The sequence below is a fragment of the Ipomoea triloba genome, chromosome 5, assembly GCF_003576645.1.
Source record: "Ipomoea triloba cultivar NCNSP0323 chromosome 5, ASM357664v1".
Taxonomy (NCBI): Eukaryota; Viridiplantae; Streptophyta; class Magnoliopsida; order Solanales; family Convolvulaceae; genus Ipomoea; species Ipomoea triloba.
Genome location: NC_044920.1, coordinates 27368034 through 27384961, shown reverse-complemented (window position 1 = coordinate 27384961; position 16928 = coordinate 27368034). Strand labels below are relative to the sequence as shown.

General features: G+C 36.6%; 4 protein-coding genes across 4 annotated transcripts; 3 read left to right on the top strand and 1 right to left on the bottom strand.

The window, feature by feature from the left end:
* Positions 1-2873: 2873 nt before the first annotated feature.
* LOC116021148 (mitogen-activated protein kinase kinase kinase 3-like) lies at positions 2874-7145 on the top strand. The gene is made up of 11 exons (XM_031261758.1): positions 2874-3496; positions 4084-4395; positions 4509-4596; positions 4729-4791; positions 4921-5081; positions 5168-5243; positions 5326-5385; positions 5482-5589; positions 5689-5928; positions 6272-6372; positions 6496-7145. The coding sequence occupies exons 1-11, from the start codon at positions 3105-3107 to the stop codon at positions 6764-6766; spliced, it is 1872 nt and encodes a 623-aa protein (XP_031117618.1). The 5' UTR covers positions 2874-3104; the 3' UTR covers positions 6767-7145.
* Positions 7146-8289: 1144 nt separating this feature from the next.
* On the top strand, positions 8290-10320 carry LOC116019565 (probable gamma-secretase subunit PEN-2). Its single transcript, XM_031259835.1, has 2 exons — positions 8290-8558; positions 9923-10320. Exons 1-2 carry the CDS (start codon positions 8306-8308, stop codon positions 10081-10083), a joined length of 414 nt encoding a protein of 137 aa, XP_031115695.1. The 5' UTR covers positions 8290-8305; the 3' UTR covers positions 10084-10320.
* Positions 10321-10617: 297 nt separating this feature from the next.
* Positions 10618-16267, bottom strand: LOC116019564 (histone deacetylase 14). Its single transcript, XM_031259834.1, has 10 exons — positions 16140-16267; positions 15408-15655; positions 15105-15179; positions 14769-14870; positions 14548-14619; positions 14008-14064; positions 13516-13767; positions 12858-13039; positions 12338-12649; positions 10618-12074 (listed from the first exon to the last, which is right to left on the bottom strand). Exons 1-9 carry the CDS (start codon positions 16174-16176, stop codon positions 12349-12351), a joined length of 1326 nt encoding a protein of 441 aa, XP_031115694.1. The 5' UTR covers positions 16177-16267; the 3' UTR covers positions 10618-12074; positions 12338-12348.
* LOC116020499 lies at positions 11200-12198 on the top strand. The gene has a single exon (XM_031260969.1). The coding sequence runs from the start codon at positions 11200-11202 to the stop codon at positions 12196-12198; it is 999 nt and encodes a 332-aa protein (XP_031116829.1).
* Positions 16268-16928: the final 661 nt, after the last annotated feature.

The window sequence follows — 16928 nt, the reverse complement described above, 5'->3', positions numbered from 1 at the left end:
CTTATAACAACCAGGAGAACCAACTTCGATGATGTTTGAGGTGAGATTTGAACTCCCACCTTATTGTCTCTAACCATGACTTGAGATCAGGTACGATAATCAATCACTCATATTAGTCGGGACACTAGCTCTGCATATTCTCCTCATTGTTAGATTGCCCTGCTAAGCTAGTGCCAAACGTGGCTTCTACATACATTTTAGGGCAAAACAAAGTATATTAAGCCTTACTTTGTGGGGGGAGGGGGTTGAGTGGGGTGGGGATACCAAATATTAACTTATATATAAGCTAATTTGTACATTAGCTATATAGTGAATACTCTTTCATTCATTGAATTTATTGATAAGACTATATATATTTTTTTAAAGAAAATCATAATGTAACATAATATAATTAATGAATAGGCATGCCATTGAACTAGTTGATTCGCTTGGCTGCCACTCATATTCGTTGTAGGTATACATACTACATATGTGTGGACCATTGTACTAGTGAAGATATGCATAGTTGACTTACTATTCCAAACTCACAATTCTACCTATAATATAAAAATTCTACTACGTGTAGTTTTAATTCTTACTCTCTCATTTTTATTCTCTGATCTAATGGGTACTAATAAACTAATTAAGTATTACATTGAATGGCTTTTAAGAATAACAAAAACTTGTGTGAAATGATCCGTGAGGTGGGTCGTGTTACAAACGACTGGGTGTGTAAGTATCGCAATTTCATTTATAAGTATTACAATACTTATTATTAATAACAATCAATTTTACCCTAAATAGTATCACAATTTCACATATAAGTGTTACAATATCCTTCATAAGTAATGATTCGTTTTTAATTCAAATTGGTATTAAATTTTATACAATAAGTATTGCAATTGCTTTCCTAATTAAGTAATATTTCACATATAAGCATTAGAATTACACTTTAATTTGTGAGTATCACAATTTCAATTATAAATATAACAATATTTATCATTAGTAGCAACTATTTTTACCCTAAATATATGGAGTATCACGATTTCACATATAAATAAATATTACAATATCTATTATAATTAAGTAACAATTTATCTATTTTAATTTCGTATTTATTTTTCTATAATAACTATTATGATTTTTATAATAAGTAACAAACAATTATCCTAGTTTATTGAAAAAAGAAAACAAAACAAAAAGAGCCAAAATTTATTTCAGTTCCCACCTGATTCAGGTTAGTTTCAATCCAAGACCTTGTATTTTTGTCAATGTTTCTGAATCTTTATTTCAACATGTACACACACTGACACACACGAGTATCTTCAATTCTTTTTAAAATGTAAAGATTTAAGTTGAAGAAATTAAAGTGTCAATTGCATGTGGACATGTGATATCTATGGAATTATAATTATTCTTGGGATGACTTTGCTGCTGAGCCTCAATATTCCGACACAATATGTAAATCACGAGAAAACATTAAGTCAAAATCTGAAGATTAAAGTCTCGAAACGAGTGGCTAAATGAGTGATTTTCACATTAAGAAATTTAATATTGTCATTAATATATTTTCCATCAAGTTTGTCGCATAAAATCTTTTTAATGTAATTTATTTTATAAAATTGAGATTTATTCAATATATACAATACCACGAATTTTTCACCTTTTCTTTTCTCTCTTCACTCAAACAAAATTTTGTGAAGATTAAACTAAAAATATATAGTGGATATACAATTAAACTACCTCATCACTAATAAAAGTATAGTTATAATTCTTGCTTCAACAATATGCTTTTTGTCTAGTTGAGTGATAATTAGTCTTGTTGACAAAAAAAGGTTCACTTGGTATACATATATACATAAATTTGTTTATTTATTTATTAATAGCATTCACCGACCTTAGTTATAAATTGCTATACAACTCTAAACATTTCCAAGGTTACAACGTAACTCACTAGTCATTCATCTTAATTTTAACAATTTTGTTTTAAAATTTAAAACGTTGGTATAATTTTAATTCAAAATTAAGCTATAATTTGTTAGAATGTTTATTAATATTTTACAGTAATATGTATGAGTCTTAGCGAACATAACTTTTGATAAATTATTCGTGTTCAGTAAACATCGTTTATATTAATTAGTTTATTAACGTAAACAAATATAAATAAATAAATTTTAGAGTTCATTTAATAAACAAAGATAGTCCTTTATATGTGTATTACGGACCTCTTAAATTATATTGCGACTATTTTGAGAGGGGACGAGCTGGGTTTGCTTGGACCTAGAACGATAGTGAGAGCATGAGTTAGGCTTGGGTTGCCCCTCCCCATTTTCTTACACACACATATATATATATAATAGATAATGAAATTACATGTTATTAGCTCTCATTGTTAATAGTAAAATAAAAGAAACCTAAACTGAAAATGAAATTAATTCTTACCTCTTTTATTATATTTGATACAAATCGTTATGATAATGGTGGACAACTTGGTATTTTTAATACTCGTATCTACAAAAATTGATACGCTATTGTCTCAAAGTCCTAATCATCGACCAAACAAAATAGCAAAAGTGTAAATCATAATGATCCAGTAACCCATTATGTGAAAAGTTCAGTGCCTACCAGTAACCCACCACATCAAATATAACTCTTATATTGTAACGGTCAGGACTCGAAAATTTGTCAGCATCTATAACACACCTATTAATAAATAGGGAGTAATATACTGTTTCAAGAAAAATAGGGAGTAATATATGTATAATTAATTAAGGCTCCGTTACAAAGAAAACGATAGCCGCCACGTCACCATCCCGGTTTAATCCAACCACCGCCTGCCGTCCCCAACTAGATGAGCTGTTCCTCACTGTGCACTTGCCATTGGCTTTCGCCTTTCTTGGCCCCTCTCTCTCTCTATACGTACTTGTCTATCTCTACCTTGCCTTCCCTTGTTTTCTTCTTGAACTTTTCTTCTTCACTTCTTCGTCTTCACCTCCTTCTGATACATCCCCCTTCACCTCATTTCCGTCCACAATATAAAAAAATTTCTCCTCCTCCTCTCTCTCTCTTTCTCTCCCTCACAAACTGATAAGTTTTTCTTCACTCATTCTTCTCTCACTTAAAAAATGCCCGCTTGGTGGGGAAGGAAATCCACCAAGACTAGCTCCAAAGACCCACAGCCCAATTCTCCGGCCAGCGTCAAGAATGATAGCCGGAGAGGCGCCGCCAAGGAGCGGGTTGATAGGAGCGATAGACCCAAGAGCTTCGATGAGTCGTTCGGAACGGTAATAGCGAGGAATTCGCCCCGGAGTAGCAGGGAATTCTCTAGTGGGAGAGGGTCTTCCGGGTTCTCGGGTTTCGATTCGGCTTCGTCGGATAAACCGCTTCCGTTGCCGACGCCGTCGAATGAACATGGGATTGGATTGGGATCTGGGTCGGAGTCGGGATCCAGCGTTAGCTCTACGGGCTCCTATGATGATCATCCCCACCCCGATCATGCTCAGCCGTCTTCTTTCAGGTTGGGTTTTGTTTCATTGTTGATAAAGTTTCGATCTTTGGATAGGGTTTCCCTATTTTTGTGGTTAATTTGGGGATAATTCATGGTGGTTGACTTGGTATGACCAGAATTGAAACGTTATAATCACCTAGGATTTTATCTTATTTCTTCTTTTTAGCTTACAAGATTGTTTCCCCCCTTCTTTTGCCCAGTTGGAGAGAGCTTTTTCATCTTGCCTTTCGATTTCCTAGCAATTAGTAATTTCATCAGCTCTGTTGGGTGAACTTTTTTCTTGATTGTGATTTCAGGTGCTAAAAGTTCTTACTTTTCCTTGATTTAGGTGCTAAAAGTTTTTTTTTTTTTATTTTTTCCTTGATTTTAGTTGCCCACTTCTATGTGTGTATGCACTAGTTCAGTTCTTGTCCTGTTTGGAGGAGTATATTGAAATTTCCATGAATTTGGCCACTTCTATGGGTTGAGTTGTAGATAAACCTAAAGTGTTCACAGTAAGTAGCATGAATCTGTTGTGAGTAATGGCTGTTTGCTTCTATGCTGGACTGCAACTAGTCTAAAACCTTAGTATTGAGAAAACTCGTGTTTTGTGGCAGAGGAGTTGGGGACAACAGGATGAGCCCGCTGTCTCGAAGCCCTGTTAGATCGAGAGCACCTACTACGACGCCGTCACCTCTACATCCGCGATTTGTGGGTGGTAGTTTGGATTCTCCAACGGGGAAGTTGGATGATGCGAAGAGTGAGTGCCATCGGTTGCCTCTTCCACCTAGCTCTCCGACCAGCCCTCCAGCTCTGCCAAATCCAAGAACTTGTGTCACTGAAGGATTGAGTGGTAATTTGTCAAAATGGAAGAGGGGAAAGCTTCTGGGCCGAGGCACGTTTGGCCATGTCTATCTCGGATTTAACAGGTGACCATCCTTTTCTCTTCGTTTTGTTACCTAATGCCAGTCTTTTGTGATAACACTTTTACTCGATTTTGATACTTTTCTGGAATGTAATCCTGTGTTATCAATATTTACAGTGAGAATGGGCAAATGTGTGCGATAAAAGAAGTCAAAGTCGTTGCAGATGATCAGACATCCAGAGAAAGCCTCAAGCAATTAAACCAGGTTTTCCCTATTTCTTATGTATCATGTTTCACGTTCTGCCATTTTGAAGTCTTATTACCTTTTAGACACGTTTTTTTTCGCTCGTACATTTCATACCAAATGTGTTTCTGACATATTAACTCTTGTCTACAGGAAATCAGCTTGCTCAGTCAATTTTCACATCCAAACATTGTTCAATACTATGGAAGTGAACTGGTATGCCCCGCAATTACCCTGAGAGTTGACTCTTGAAATTTGCACGTTCACGTGTCTTGTTGTATGACAGTCAAACCTGCTGAATAGAAACTTGTCACATAGCACCTTTTGGTAATTTGTTTTCTTTAGGGTGACGAAACGCTCTCAGTTTACTTGGAGTTTGTGTCGGGAGGATCTATCCATAAGTTGTTACAAGAATATGGACCATTCAACGAGCCCGTTATCCAAAATTATGCCAGGCAAATTCTATCTGGCCTTGCGTACTTACACACAAGAAATACGGTGCATAGGTAATTCTTTGTCAATGAAGTCATGTTGAGCAAGGCAACTAGTCTTCCAAACCACGGGTTTTTTAAAAGGCAGTGCTTTTCTACAGGGATATCAAAGGAGCAAATATTTTAGTCGGCCCCAATGGTGAAATCAAGGTTGCAGATTTTGGCATGGCTAAACATGTAGGTATCAGCTAAGCTTTGTGTGGGTCCCAATGTCATCGGTTGTCTCAATTCTTATAATACTTGATTTATTTCCTACCAGATTAACTCGGCCACGTCAATGCTATCTTTCAAAGGAAGCCCCTATTGGATGGCACCCGAGGTATACCTCCCTTAACGTACTACCAAGCCTTTGAACTTAATTTGTTTTTGTAAGTTCCGTTTTGAATTTTGGACCAACAACTGTATCTACTTTCAGGTAGTTATGAATACAAATGGCTACAGCCTTGCAGTAGATATATGGAGCTTAGGGTGTACGATTCTTGAAATGGCAACGTCAAAACCACCTTGGAGCCAATACGAAGGGGTAAGATATTTGAAATTCATTCGGACCGATAGACTCATATTTTGCTGGCAAGCATCGGATAGTTAACGCCAAATTCTGTCGTTTTCTTGTAAATGACAGGTTGCTGCGATATTTAAAATTGGAAACAGCAAAGATATGCCTGAAATACCCGATCACCTATCTATCGATGCAAAAAATTTTATAAGGCTATGCTTGCAGCGAGACCCGTCTGCACGACCTACAGCGGCGAAGCTTCTCGAACACCCTTTTATTACTAAAGACCAAAAGACAGCAAAAGTTGCCCACGCTAACGTTATTAAGGAAGCAAATCCTTCCTCCTTTGATGGAAGCCGTACCCCGGTAATTGTCTTATCTTGGGACATCATTTCATTTCTACTAATTTTATTAAGGAAGATTTATGCAATTTTATCCGTATTTTAGAGTAGTTTCAATGCCTAAATCCCCTGACCTAACAGTCAGGGGTGATTATTATTATCTTGAATATTTGCAAAATTTCAAGACTTAAAGTACTTATTTGCTTTCCAATAACAATTAGGAAATGTGATTTAAACGTAGAGCCAAAACGGTAGGGTGAATTTCTTATCGAATGTAACTGACAAAATCTTCGGTGCTTTATCATTACCTTCAAGACTTTAGCTTTCTGAGATGTTTTCTTTGTGGCGTTTGTTTTTTCGTTTAACAGCCAGCTCTGGATCTACATCCCTGCCGGGGTTATATGGGGTCTCTCGAGGCAGACAATTCTACAAAACCCGTTACTATATCTAGACCCTTGATCAGCTCGAGGTACTGGAAATGATAAAATTAAACTTCGATTTTACCACTGCCTATAGTTAGTCCTACAATCATATCGTCTCCGAAACATAACGTTATTCTCAACGTGCTTTGTTCTGTTCTCGTAACCTACAGGGAAAGCGCAAGAACCATAACTTCGTTGCCAGTGTCTCCCTGCTCAAGCCCTCTAAGACAGTACGAGCCTGCACGCAGAAGCTGCTATCTCTCCCCTCAACACCCATCCTATCCCCTCATCGGCCAAAGCGGGTACAACGTGAACGACTACTCAACGCTAACAGCAAGGCCGACGAATACCCGAAGCACGCTAGACCCATGGCTCGAGATGGCTCAATATAGAGGAGTCCAAACGGCCGGTAGATCCTCTAAAACAAGACCCATTCTTTAAGACGCGAGATCCCGAAACACGAGAGCACGGGTTTTGCCCTTCTCCAAGGGAGGTGAAGTGCTGGTGGCGGGTTTTTCTGCATACCGGTGAAAGAAGAAATTCAAGAAAAAAGGGGATTTCTTTTTTGGGTGATCAGATCATGCGGCGTTCTTTCCCGGTGGCTGTAATCTGTAAAGATCATATCTTTTTTGTTGCTAGCAAATGTAAATAAAATGTGTAATCTTTGGGAGTTGGTAAATGTAGTAGAGGAGTGGGTGAGATTTGGTGTACTCACAAAAGCCACAAGTCATGCATATATAGCCATATACAGACTTGGAAAAACATTCAGGTTGTCATACGCATTTGATACCTAAATTTTTGTGTGTTATGTTGTGCACTACATTATCGTTGATTATGTGGCGGCTACCCACCGTTGGAATGTCGGACGACCGGTTCTTACTTTTTTCTTCAAATTCTGTATGGCCGGCGTTTGGTTTGACTGAAAAGAGCATGCCAACCAAACAACCTCGACTCCGTTTTTTTTAGTAAGGATTAAACTCGAGCAACCTCGACTCCGTTTTTATTAGTAAGGATTAAACTCGAGACTTCTTATTAAACGGTTATGTATATTATTAAACTTGTATGTATATTATTGGATGTCCTTACCTGTATGTATATTATTGGATGTCCTTAGCATCAACTTTCTTGTGTTCTGATTGGCGATAATCTTCTCCTCCGGTGATTTTTTGTGTATTCTGTTTGCCAATAATCTTTTTCTTGGCAATTTTTGTTTAATTATAAATGTTTTGATAAGTCAATTTTCTCCTCGTGTGTAATAACTTGGTGCGAAGGGTTCGATCAAGAGATTGAAACTCATGATATTCTGATACAAAAATTATGTTTCACTTACTCGACTATTCATTTTGAAGCTTCTCCGATGATTCTCTTTCCCGTAGTAGTTTCATCTTCTCAAATATAGAAGGATAAAATTCTGTAAAATATTTATGAAATGAAAATATTTTTAGATATTTTAGATTAGACTAGTCAAGTACGGAGTATTATGTATCGTGTGAAGAAATAAATGTCTAATGAGAAAATATAATACAATTATAAGGAGATGAATAATAGAAATAACTAATACACAAATAATAAATTTTAAATAAATAAAAATCATTTTAAGTATATAAAAAAGTCAAATTATACATTTAAGGATGTCAAATGGAAAAGAAAAGAGAAGGATCAATTTTTATTTTTATTTTATAAATATACAAAAAAGTTAGAATAATGGACAATCTATCATTATAACTGATCAACATTTTTTTTTAGTTTTATTATAAACTACTATTATCGATTTGTATATAATTTTATATATTATAATATTTTAAGATATTGAACGTAAAATGCTAAAAATATTAAAATTAGACCATAGTCTCATAGACTGGCAGACTATTACTCTTTTATCCCCGTACAAAATTTCTCCTCTTTTTTTTTTTTTTTTTTTTTTGGAGAAATTTTGTACGGGGATAAAAGAGTAATTTGGGTTTTGAGGCGCAGTAGAGGATGGAAAGCCAGGATCATAGTGTTTCTAGCGCCACCACCGCGGGCGGCTCCTCCGGCGGCTCTCCGCTGAGAGTCGACTGGCCTACCGTTGACGGCCCGCTGGGGCTGTCGGAGCAGGACTCAATTGGATACGCCCGTAGGTTCTTCAAGTTCGGATTTTTGCTTCTCCCATGGCTTTGGGCCGTCAATTGCTTCTACTTCTGGCCTGTCCTTCGCCGCCCCACTTCTCACTTCAATCCAGATCTCCGTCGCTGTGAGTTCCCTCCCGGAAACCATACACTAATCTCTAATTTTGTTTATCAAGATTTTAGAAATTTGAAGAATTTTTTCGATCAATCACTGAAGCATGCTTTCTGATTTTTCAATTTTTAATTGTTCATATTGTGGGGAGATTTGTGATAACTGGATAGCACTGGGTCCTTTGATCCTTCAAATGAGCAAAATAATGAAATTTAGTAAGTTATCAGTGCCAATAATCTGGGACTGGTCTACATTGTATGATGCATATGTTATTTTGATATGGAGGGTTTTAAGGGGTTTCACCATGTAAAATGCAAACCCATAGAAATATTGATAACTGGATGACTGTAAGAAGGTATAGATTGAGAAAACTAAGTGGTGGAAGTTGAGAACTGTTTTTTTTGGGTGACAAAAAACCAGCAGCCACTACCCGAGGGTGAGTATTGGGTAAGCCCTGCCTTGTGACCATAGCTGGCAAAGAACCGTAAGGAGTTAAACTAGATTAGGACCAAAAAGGCTAATAGGCCGCTCCGACTGGAAGTCGAGCTTGGAATCATGTGGTTACCAAACCTGTAGCCTGACCAACTTGGCTGGGGTGCCCCCTTATAGCTCTTGTTTTGGATGTATAACATAATACATTAATACTGACTGACTATGTTCGGCATTAAGAATCTGTATTTCAAATTTTCGACGTGCATTTCTGTTAGGCTGTTAGCACTTAGCACGAAGCAAAGGAAGGCTTGTTTAGTGGTGCACATAACAATGGATTTCCTCATTTCACATTATCATGTTATGAAATACTAGTTACCAAGTTGTGCACATTGAGCCATTCTCATAATTCTAGCTTATAAGATGGTATCAAAAGTCTGTAATTTGATGGGGAGTTTGCCTAGAACATGCAAGATGGGCATCCTTTACTGGCCTACAGCCATGAATTCCTAGTAAGTTGAACAAAGTGCCAAGATATCGAGGATCTTATGTACATCAGGGAATGAACTAGTTTGATATTCAATGATAGAGCTTTCCACAATGCTTCAGAAATGAGTTATGGCTATGCCCCAGTATTAGCATTAGGATTACTAGAGGCACTGAACCGCTTAGTTGTCCTCTGCTTTTGATTATTACCCTCTTGTAAAGCTATCCTGTTTGCCGAATATTTTGAAGTGCTTGCAAAGTGCTAACTCAGGGATAGTTTAGAATTGTTTTTGCTATTTAGGAATTTCCGCAATTACACTTTCTGTGTTTTTGCTGCTGCATTCACTTGGTGCTCTACTGAGTACTGATAAACATTTCTCCTATTTAAAGAAAGAAATGGAATCATCTAATAATTTACATTTTTGTTGTTTCATATGTTGGTTTCGAATCTTCCTTCTCCAGATGTAGTTGGATCAGCTATCGGATTCACAGTGTTCACCGCTATTCTTTGTTCATGGGCTATTACCTTTGCTGTCGGAGGAGAGCAACTATTCGGGAATGTTTGGAATGAGCTGGTAATGTACAATGTCGCTGAAAAATATGGATTGACGGGCTGGATGTAAATACTGCACTTGCGTCTAAACTACATGAATGGAGTCTCACTTGCTTTCCTGAATGATCCAGACTATTAACTGTTTAGTTGTTTTGGCATCTGCTTAATTTTGCCGTTTTCAACATGGGAAAATTGTGTTCATCGGCTGTATTCATGATCCCTACCCACTTGCCTCAGTTTTTTATTAAGTTTCAGATGAATTCTCATTCTGCTGTGTTTTGCTATAAATAGTTTATCATTATATTCATTGTTCTCTACTAAGAGCAAAGAAAGCAAATAATTATGGTGAGGATGCTTGTGATTTCAACCTCTCTGGATCCCATCCCCCCAAGTGAGGAAATAATGTAATTAAGTAAAAATAAAGGCTCGAAAAATGTCTCTACCACTAATCTTTAATCGACTGTCTTAAATGAAATAGTTTTACGTAGAAAAAGTGTACTTTTCATACTTAAGTTATATGATAATGTAAAATTCGTCTATGAGTATTAGTCATACTCACTTTTCATCATAAATTATCATTAATGTTGCACTTTTTGTCCCTTTATTAATAAAACATTATTACATTATGAACAAAATTTACAGTTTTAGTACAACTCATGGACAAAAAGTGAGCACGAAAGAATGAAAAGTGCAATGATAACTTAAGAACGAAAAGTGAGCATGACCAACACTCGGACGAACTCTAAGATTACCCTATAACAATATACTATGATGGTGATGTTTTGGAGCTGTAATGTGATGGGAGAGAAAAATATTAATAATATTGGAGTTGAATATTTGATGGTTTATAGAAATGGTGAAGGTGGAAAGTGGATTAGGTATCAAATTCAGTTCCTAATTTGAGATTCACATGTCAATTTGCATGAATGGCATTTGTGTTCCTCAATACGCGGCGGTAAAGAGTTCAATTAGACTAAAGAATAAGATGGAACCTGATGTCACCTTTTGTAACTAACAGGTCTTTGTCTGCTCATGATTTTCCATTTTTCTTTTGGGGATTAAACCAATTATAGATCATTTCATCTTCCTTCCTCAATATACCTGGATAGATTATAAAGAAAAAACCTTATCTTCCATATCCATTCTGGGTTATTCCTTTGTTCATCTGATATCTGATTATACTCTAATGGATAAGGAACAAGATGAGATTCAGTTTCTTGGGTTCTTCGGCATATTCAAAGAATCATTCACCCTGGTTTCAGCATTGAAGAAGATTTTCTTTCAGATAACAGCAGTCATGATCGTCCCTCTCTCCTTCATTTACCTAGCACATATTGAGATATCTGATATCATCTTCACCGACATCCTCCGTGATGAATATATTCTCGACAGGATCCAAGAGGGCACCCAGACGTACGACAAGATCTCTGATGTCCTTTCCTCTGAATGGACCGCCTTCTGGTTCTTCAAGATAGCCTACTTCATCTTCTTCCTCATCCTTGCCCTCCTCTCCACCTCCGCGGTTGTCTACACCATTGCCTGCATCTACACCTCCAAGGACATTTCCTTCAAGAAGGTCATATCTGTTGTCCCTAAGGTCTGGAAACGCCTCATGGTAACTTTCCTCTGGAGTTTTCTCATTCTTTTTGCTTACAACATCCTGACTCTTTCCATTCTAGTTCTCTGGCTGATAATGATGGGGCCTAGGGGATTTGGATTGTTTGGTGCTCTACTTCTAACGCTAATGTACATGGCGGGGTTTGTGTATATCACGGTTATATATCATCTAGCCAGTGTGGTGTCTGTGCTTGAAGATGTGCATGGCCTGGAAGCCATCATCAAGAGCAAGGGCCTGATCAAGGGTAAACTGGGTATATCTGCCATCATTTTCATGCTTCTGAACACGCTTTTCTTTGGAATTCAGACAGGGTTTGAGTACTTTGTGGTGCTCGGCTATGGAGGTGGATTTTCAGGGAGGGTAGGGTATGGAATTGTGTTTGTGTTGTTGTTGGCAATTTTGATGCTCCTTGGACTCACTGTCCAGACTATCATCTACCTCATCTGCAAGTCATATCACCATGAGAATATTGACAAGTCCTCATTGTCAGATCATCTAGAAGATTTCCATGGAGAATATGTTCCTTTGAAGTCTAAGGATGTACAACTTGAGTCATTTCATGTTTAACATGCAATTTCTCTATGACTCTTTTTTGGTATTTGTCAAATATCAAAGAAATTACTGATGTACCTTCATATATAAGGAGGATATAAATGTTTGTAGAAATATATGATTAATGGAGAGTAGTAGTGTTGTACAATCTAACCTGAACTCTGTTCAGAGAGAATGTATGTGCTTGATTTTCTGTATTGCTTGCTTTATTTTGGTAGATGGTTCTTCATATAAGAAAGAAAGATCATCCACCATTGTAGCCAAGCTTGGTTCCCCAAGAAAAGCACGAAATGAGTCTGCCACCGAATGGGAAAGAGAGTCGAGATTGTATCCTCCTTCCAAGAAAAAAACGCAACGTCCCCCACACAGATCTTTCGCCAGTTGCTTAATGTTGGAAGCGAGCATGTAATATGTTCCTGTTGTAAATTGCAGATGGGCTAGGGGATCCAACATGTGTGCATCATATCTGTATGTAACATATATATGATTATTATTATTAGTATTAGTATTAGTATTATTATTATTATAAAATTATTGTACTATTGTGAATAACCAGTTTTTGCTTAAAAGACAAGAAATATATATATTAGCTTAAATATGAAGATCATAATCCACAGTTTTCATGAGTCCATAGGCATAATAACAATATATAGTTTAACAGGGAAGAGCATTACCCTGCTGAGACAAGGATTATATCTGGTTTGAACCTTTGTGCACATGGTACAATAACATCATCAAACACCTTTCGCATGGCTGTATCACCCGATCCTCCCGGTAAAGGTAGATTTAATGTTGATCCTTCACCTTGCCCAGCACCAATCTGGTCTATCTTTCCTGTACCAGGGTAACTTCCATCCTATATACCAATAAAAAGGAAGTGGATAATTTAGCAAATCCATAGGGAACCACCACAAAGTTCATGTTACATCTCTGTTTGAGCCTGTTTAGAATTTGTGAATCATAGGATGACTCCCTGGGTATGTCTAAATGTTTAAGAAACCTGAGGTTCAACCAGTAAAACATTATTCTAAAAACTGAATGAATTTCTATGGTTTAGAAACTGTGAATCATTTGATTTCCTTCCACAATTTCAAATTTCAAGCTGGATTAGTTTCAACTGTTTCTTGTGTTATCTAGACATGAAAATAAAATATACAGAGCAAAATCAGACTCAAACAAAAGTGAGAAGCGGAAAAGGTTGCAGACCGACCTGGGGAGTGGGACATATAAAGCAAGAGATCCAAAGAGGCAGCAAATGAGAGAAAATGCTTTTAGATTAACTATAAAGATTTAGAAGTAGGTAAGTTACAAAAATGTTTGTTTGTTACTTACCTGGTGAGTTGAAAGAAAAAATACATCTGGATCCTCATAGAAGGCATCATTGGTTCCATTTCCATGATGAACATCAAAGTCAATGATAAAAACACGCTTGAGCCCATGCACACGCTGAGCATAGCGTGCTGCAATGGCAATATTTCCAAACACGCAAAATCCCATGGCCCCCTTGGGAATAGCATGATGCCCTGGGGGCCGTATGAGTGCAAAACCAACGGGAGGGTCCTGACTGACTCTCGATGCAGCTACCTGAAATTTCAGAGGTTATGAAAAAAGTTCCTGGAGGATTGTGCCATCAAAATATTGAAAGAGGTAGGAGTTACAAATTACTCCATGCTAAAAATCAAACCATACAAAACCATCCTGAAATTAGAAACAACTAAGTAACAGAGCTTCCAATCACATTAAATAGTACTTTGAGCAGCTTAAAATAGGAAAGGAGTGAGCATTCATCAGTAAGGCAAGTAGGATCTTATATTTAGACATTACCACTGAATCAAGCACAGAAATACCAGCTCCAGCTGCCATTAAGGACTCTTGGAATGTCTGCTTCCAAATCAAAGAGAAAAAGTGAGATAATACTTTATTTGACAACATTGCTAGAAATAACAGCAAAGGAAAAAAAGAATTGAGTTAATTCAACCATTCACTTATTCATAAATAACTCAATCGAAGTTGCTCTTGATTTAGTAGGCCTGGTAGAAGGAGGAGTTCTGATAAGCTGACAGCCTATGTGAAGTTTTATCATATGGATCATTTAGAGAGAAAGAGAGTCTATGTAGAAGCAACCAGCTAGATCAATTATCAATGAATTTGTTAAATGCATCCATTATTTAAAAATACGAACAATAAGTTATAATCTCAACCTCTACCCCACGTCCCCACCCGCAAAAGCAAGTGTATATATCAGATTATAAGCACAAGTATTAGCATGCCACCATACACTAATAGGGGATGCCACATGTTATCTTAAACTAGAATTAGGAAAATGGAGATATATAGATATATATAAAATAAGCAAATTGTTACTGTTGAAGTGGCATAAGTTGGTCCAGATCCATCAATAAAAATTAGACCTTCCTCTGAAGCCTGATCCATAGCCTGAAAAAATATATATATATAAATGAGAAAATTGAGGAAAAACCTAGTAAAGGTAGTAGAGGCCATATCTAGCATGGTAAATTAAGAATTGACAAAGAGCTTATGATTCATAGTTGAAATGATAAATACCAATGGTGGATAAAAGTTACCTTCTCAAGGCCTGAGACATAGGCCCTGGCATGAACACTTGTTATGTCATCTATTGTAGCAGGTCTAAATGTTTGCAGTTCAATGATATCAGAACCTCGGTGCTGAAGCACAATGTAGTAGTTTGATTACACAAAACCTTAAAAAGTAATACTTGATATTAAACATGCATTTGCATAGACATCAAACCAAACAAGGAGCATCTGTTTTTAAGACATGGATACAAATTTTGAAGAGTGCATAATTTTAAGAGAAAAGCAAGCACAAATAGGAAATGAAAAAGCAAATAGACACAATATTTGAGAGTCAGAAATAAAACTTCATCATTTGTATCATACCTTTGAAGTCAACTCCATCTTCTCCAGAGCATTCAGAATTGCAGGAACTCTGGAGTTGCATTCTGGATGCGATTCCTGATCAAATAGATACGGATCTAGATTGATAAACATTTTAATATACAAACATACAATAGGTGCAAGTCATATACCTAGATTCTAGGGGAAGGTAAATATTAGTTAGTTTCAATTAATGATTTTGCCATGAAGACCAGAACCCCAGTCCAGTGTCAGGACAAGGAACTATAAACTAGTCCTTAAATAATTTCCCAATACTATGGAAGTATATGGCTGAATTTGGTATACCTTATTGTGACCCAAGGCAGGAGCAGCAGCATAAATCACCTTTGCACCGCTTCCAATAGTTTGGGGTGGAGAGCTGCCATCACTCTCCGGTTTATTCAAACAATTAATGCGCCCTCTGACACTCTCTAAGGAATATCCTTTTTCCAGTTTGGCATTCAGCAGGATACTTATGTTCCTAATACCAGACCTATATCTATAGTTTTTCTCCCAAAGGAAAACACGACGTTGTACCCAAGAAAGCACATTACCTGGAAAAAGAAATTAACAGGCCAAATAAGCTTTGCATTTGATTTGTCATACAAGATTATTGCACCAATTAAACAAGTTCTCCACTTGTCTTCTTAGCTTCAACATCATTAGGAAAAATTATGAAATCAAAATCAAAACACTAACAAATGAAAAGGACTCTTCATCGGATTACATAATAATCTGTCAAGTGAATAATGAATTAACATGCTAACATAGGTATATAAATTCTACTACAAATGCAACGGCCTCCCTTGCTCTGTAATTTGAATCAAACAATAAATTCAAACATTTCAGCAACCAGGTTTTGACAACGAAAACAGAAAAGGCCGCAGATAATCGATATATACCAAACTTACATATCCACAACTGTCACATGATAAATAAACAGAAATAAAAAAAATGCAATAGAAACATATATACACACAAACACACAAGCAGAGTGAGACTGATTGGAGCAAAAGAGAGGGAGAGATTAGTCTGTACAAGCAGACGAAGCAGAACATATACTGTGGAGCTCCATAACTGCGAGCTCATTTTCGACGCTGTTGTCTATATACACAGCGAACTCTTTTGAGCAGATAATTACTTAGATATTTTCTGATGTGAAAATGGTCCATATTGGGTCATGGCGATATTGATGAATCTGGCAGTCTGGACTATAATTGACCCAAATACAAAGAATCGTTGTGAAAATGGTCCATATTGGGTCATGGCGATATTGATGAATCTGGCAGTCTGGACTATAATTGACCCAAATACAAAGAATCGTTATATCTATCTACATACTATACTATACTAATTTAAGAGCCAATAAAATTAGGTCGATAATGGAATTCGTCCAATTATTCAATAGAAAATTAATGATTCATATTATTTTGATTTTAATTTGTTTTTTTTTACTTTTACCTTTTATTATATTTCTTTTCTTAAATACCACGCATTCGGTTAGTATAAACTTTAGTAACGAAATATATTCCGTTAAGTATTTATTATTCTTAATTTACTCATTGATTTTTTTATTTTTTTTTTGAGGAATACTCATTGATTTATATAAGAAAAGTCTTATGTGTGAACCTCATCCCAATCAAAAAAATGAAAAAATGGAGGCAAGGGAGCAGGAGCCCGAGATAAAGGCTGGCCACACCCTTTTACCCCGAGTATAATAGATGTGCCCCTTCTGAATTATTTCAGACTTCCAACTATAAACGCTTACACTGAGATCTCTGACTTGTGCACACACATGACGTGATACAAGGCGGTTATGGTGATGGT

Coding starts and splice junctions, on each gene's coding strand:
- LOC116021148 (XM_031261758.1), top strand. CDS start 3,105: ATGCCCGCTTGGTGGGGAAGGAAATCCACCAAGACTAGCTCCAAAGAC. Junction 4,396..4,508: donor GTCTATCTCGGATTTAACAG/GTGACCATCCTT, acceptor CAATATTTACAG/TGAGAATGGGCAAATGTGTG. Junction 5,590..5,688: donor CTTGGAGCCAATACGAAGGG/GTAAGATATTTG, acceptor TGTAAATGACAG/GTTGCTGCGATATTTAAAAT.
- LOC116019564 (XM_031259834.1), bottom strand. CDS start 16,176: ATGGAGCTCCACAGTATATGTTCTGCTTCGTCTGCTT. Junction 15,656..16,139: donor ATGTTCTGCTTCGTCTGCTT/GTACAGACTAAT, acceptor TTCTTTTTCCAG/GTAATGTGCTTTCTTGGGTA. Junction 14,065..14,547: donor CAACTTATGCCACTTCAACA/GTAACAATTTGC, acceptor ATTTGGAAGCAG/ACATTCCAAGAGTCCTTAAT.
- LOC116019565 (XM_031259835.1), top strand. CDS start 8,306: ATGGAAAGCCAGGATCATAGTGTTTCTAGCGCCACCACCGCGGGCGGC. Junction 8,559..9,922: donor CAATCCAGATCTCCGTCGCT/GTGAGTTCCCTC, acceptor TTCCTTCTCCAG/ATGTAGTTGGATCAGCTATC.
- LOC116020499 (XM_031260969.1), top strand. CDS start 11,200: ATGGATAAGGAACAAGATGAGATTCAGTTTCTTGGGTTCTTCGGCATA.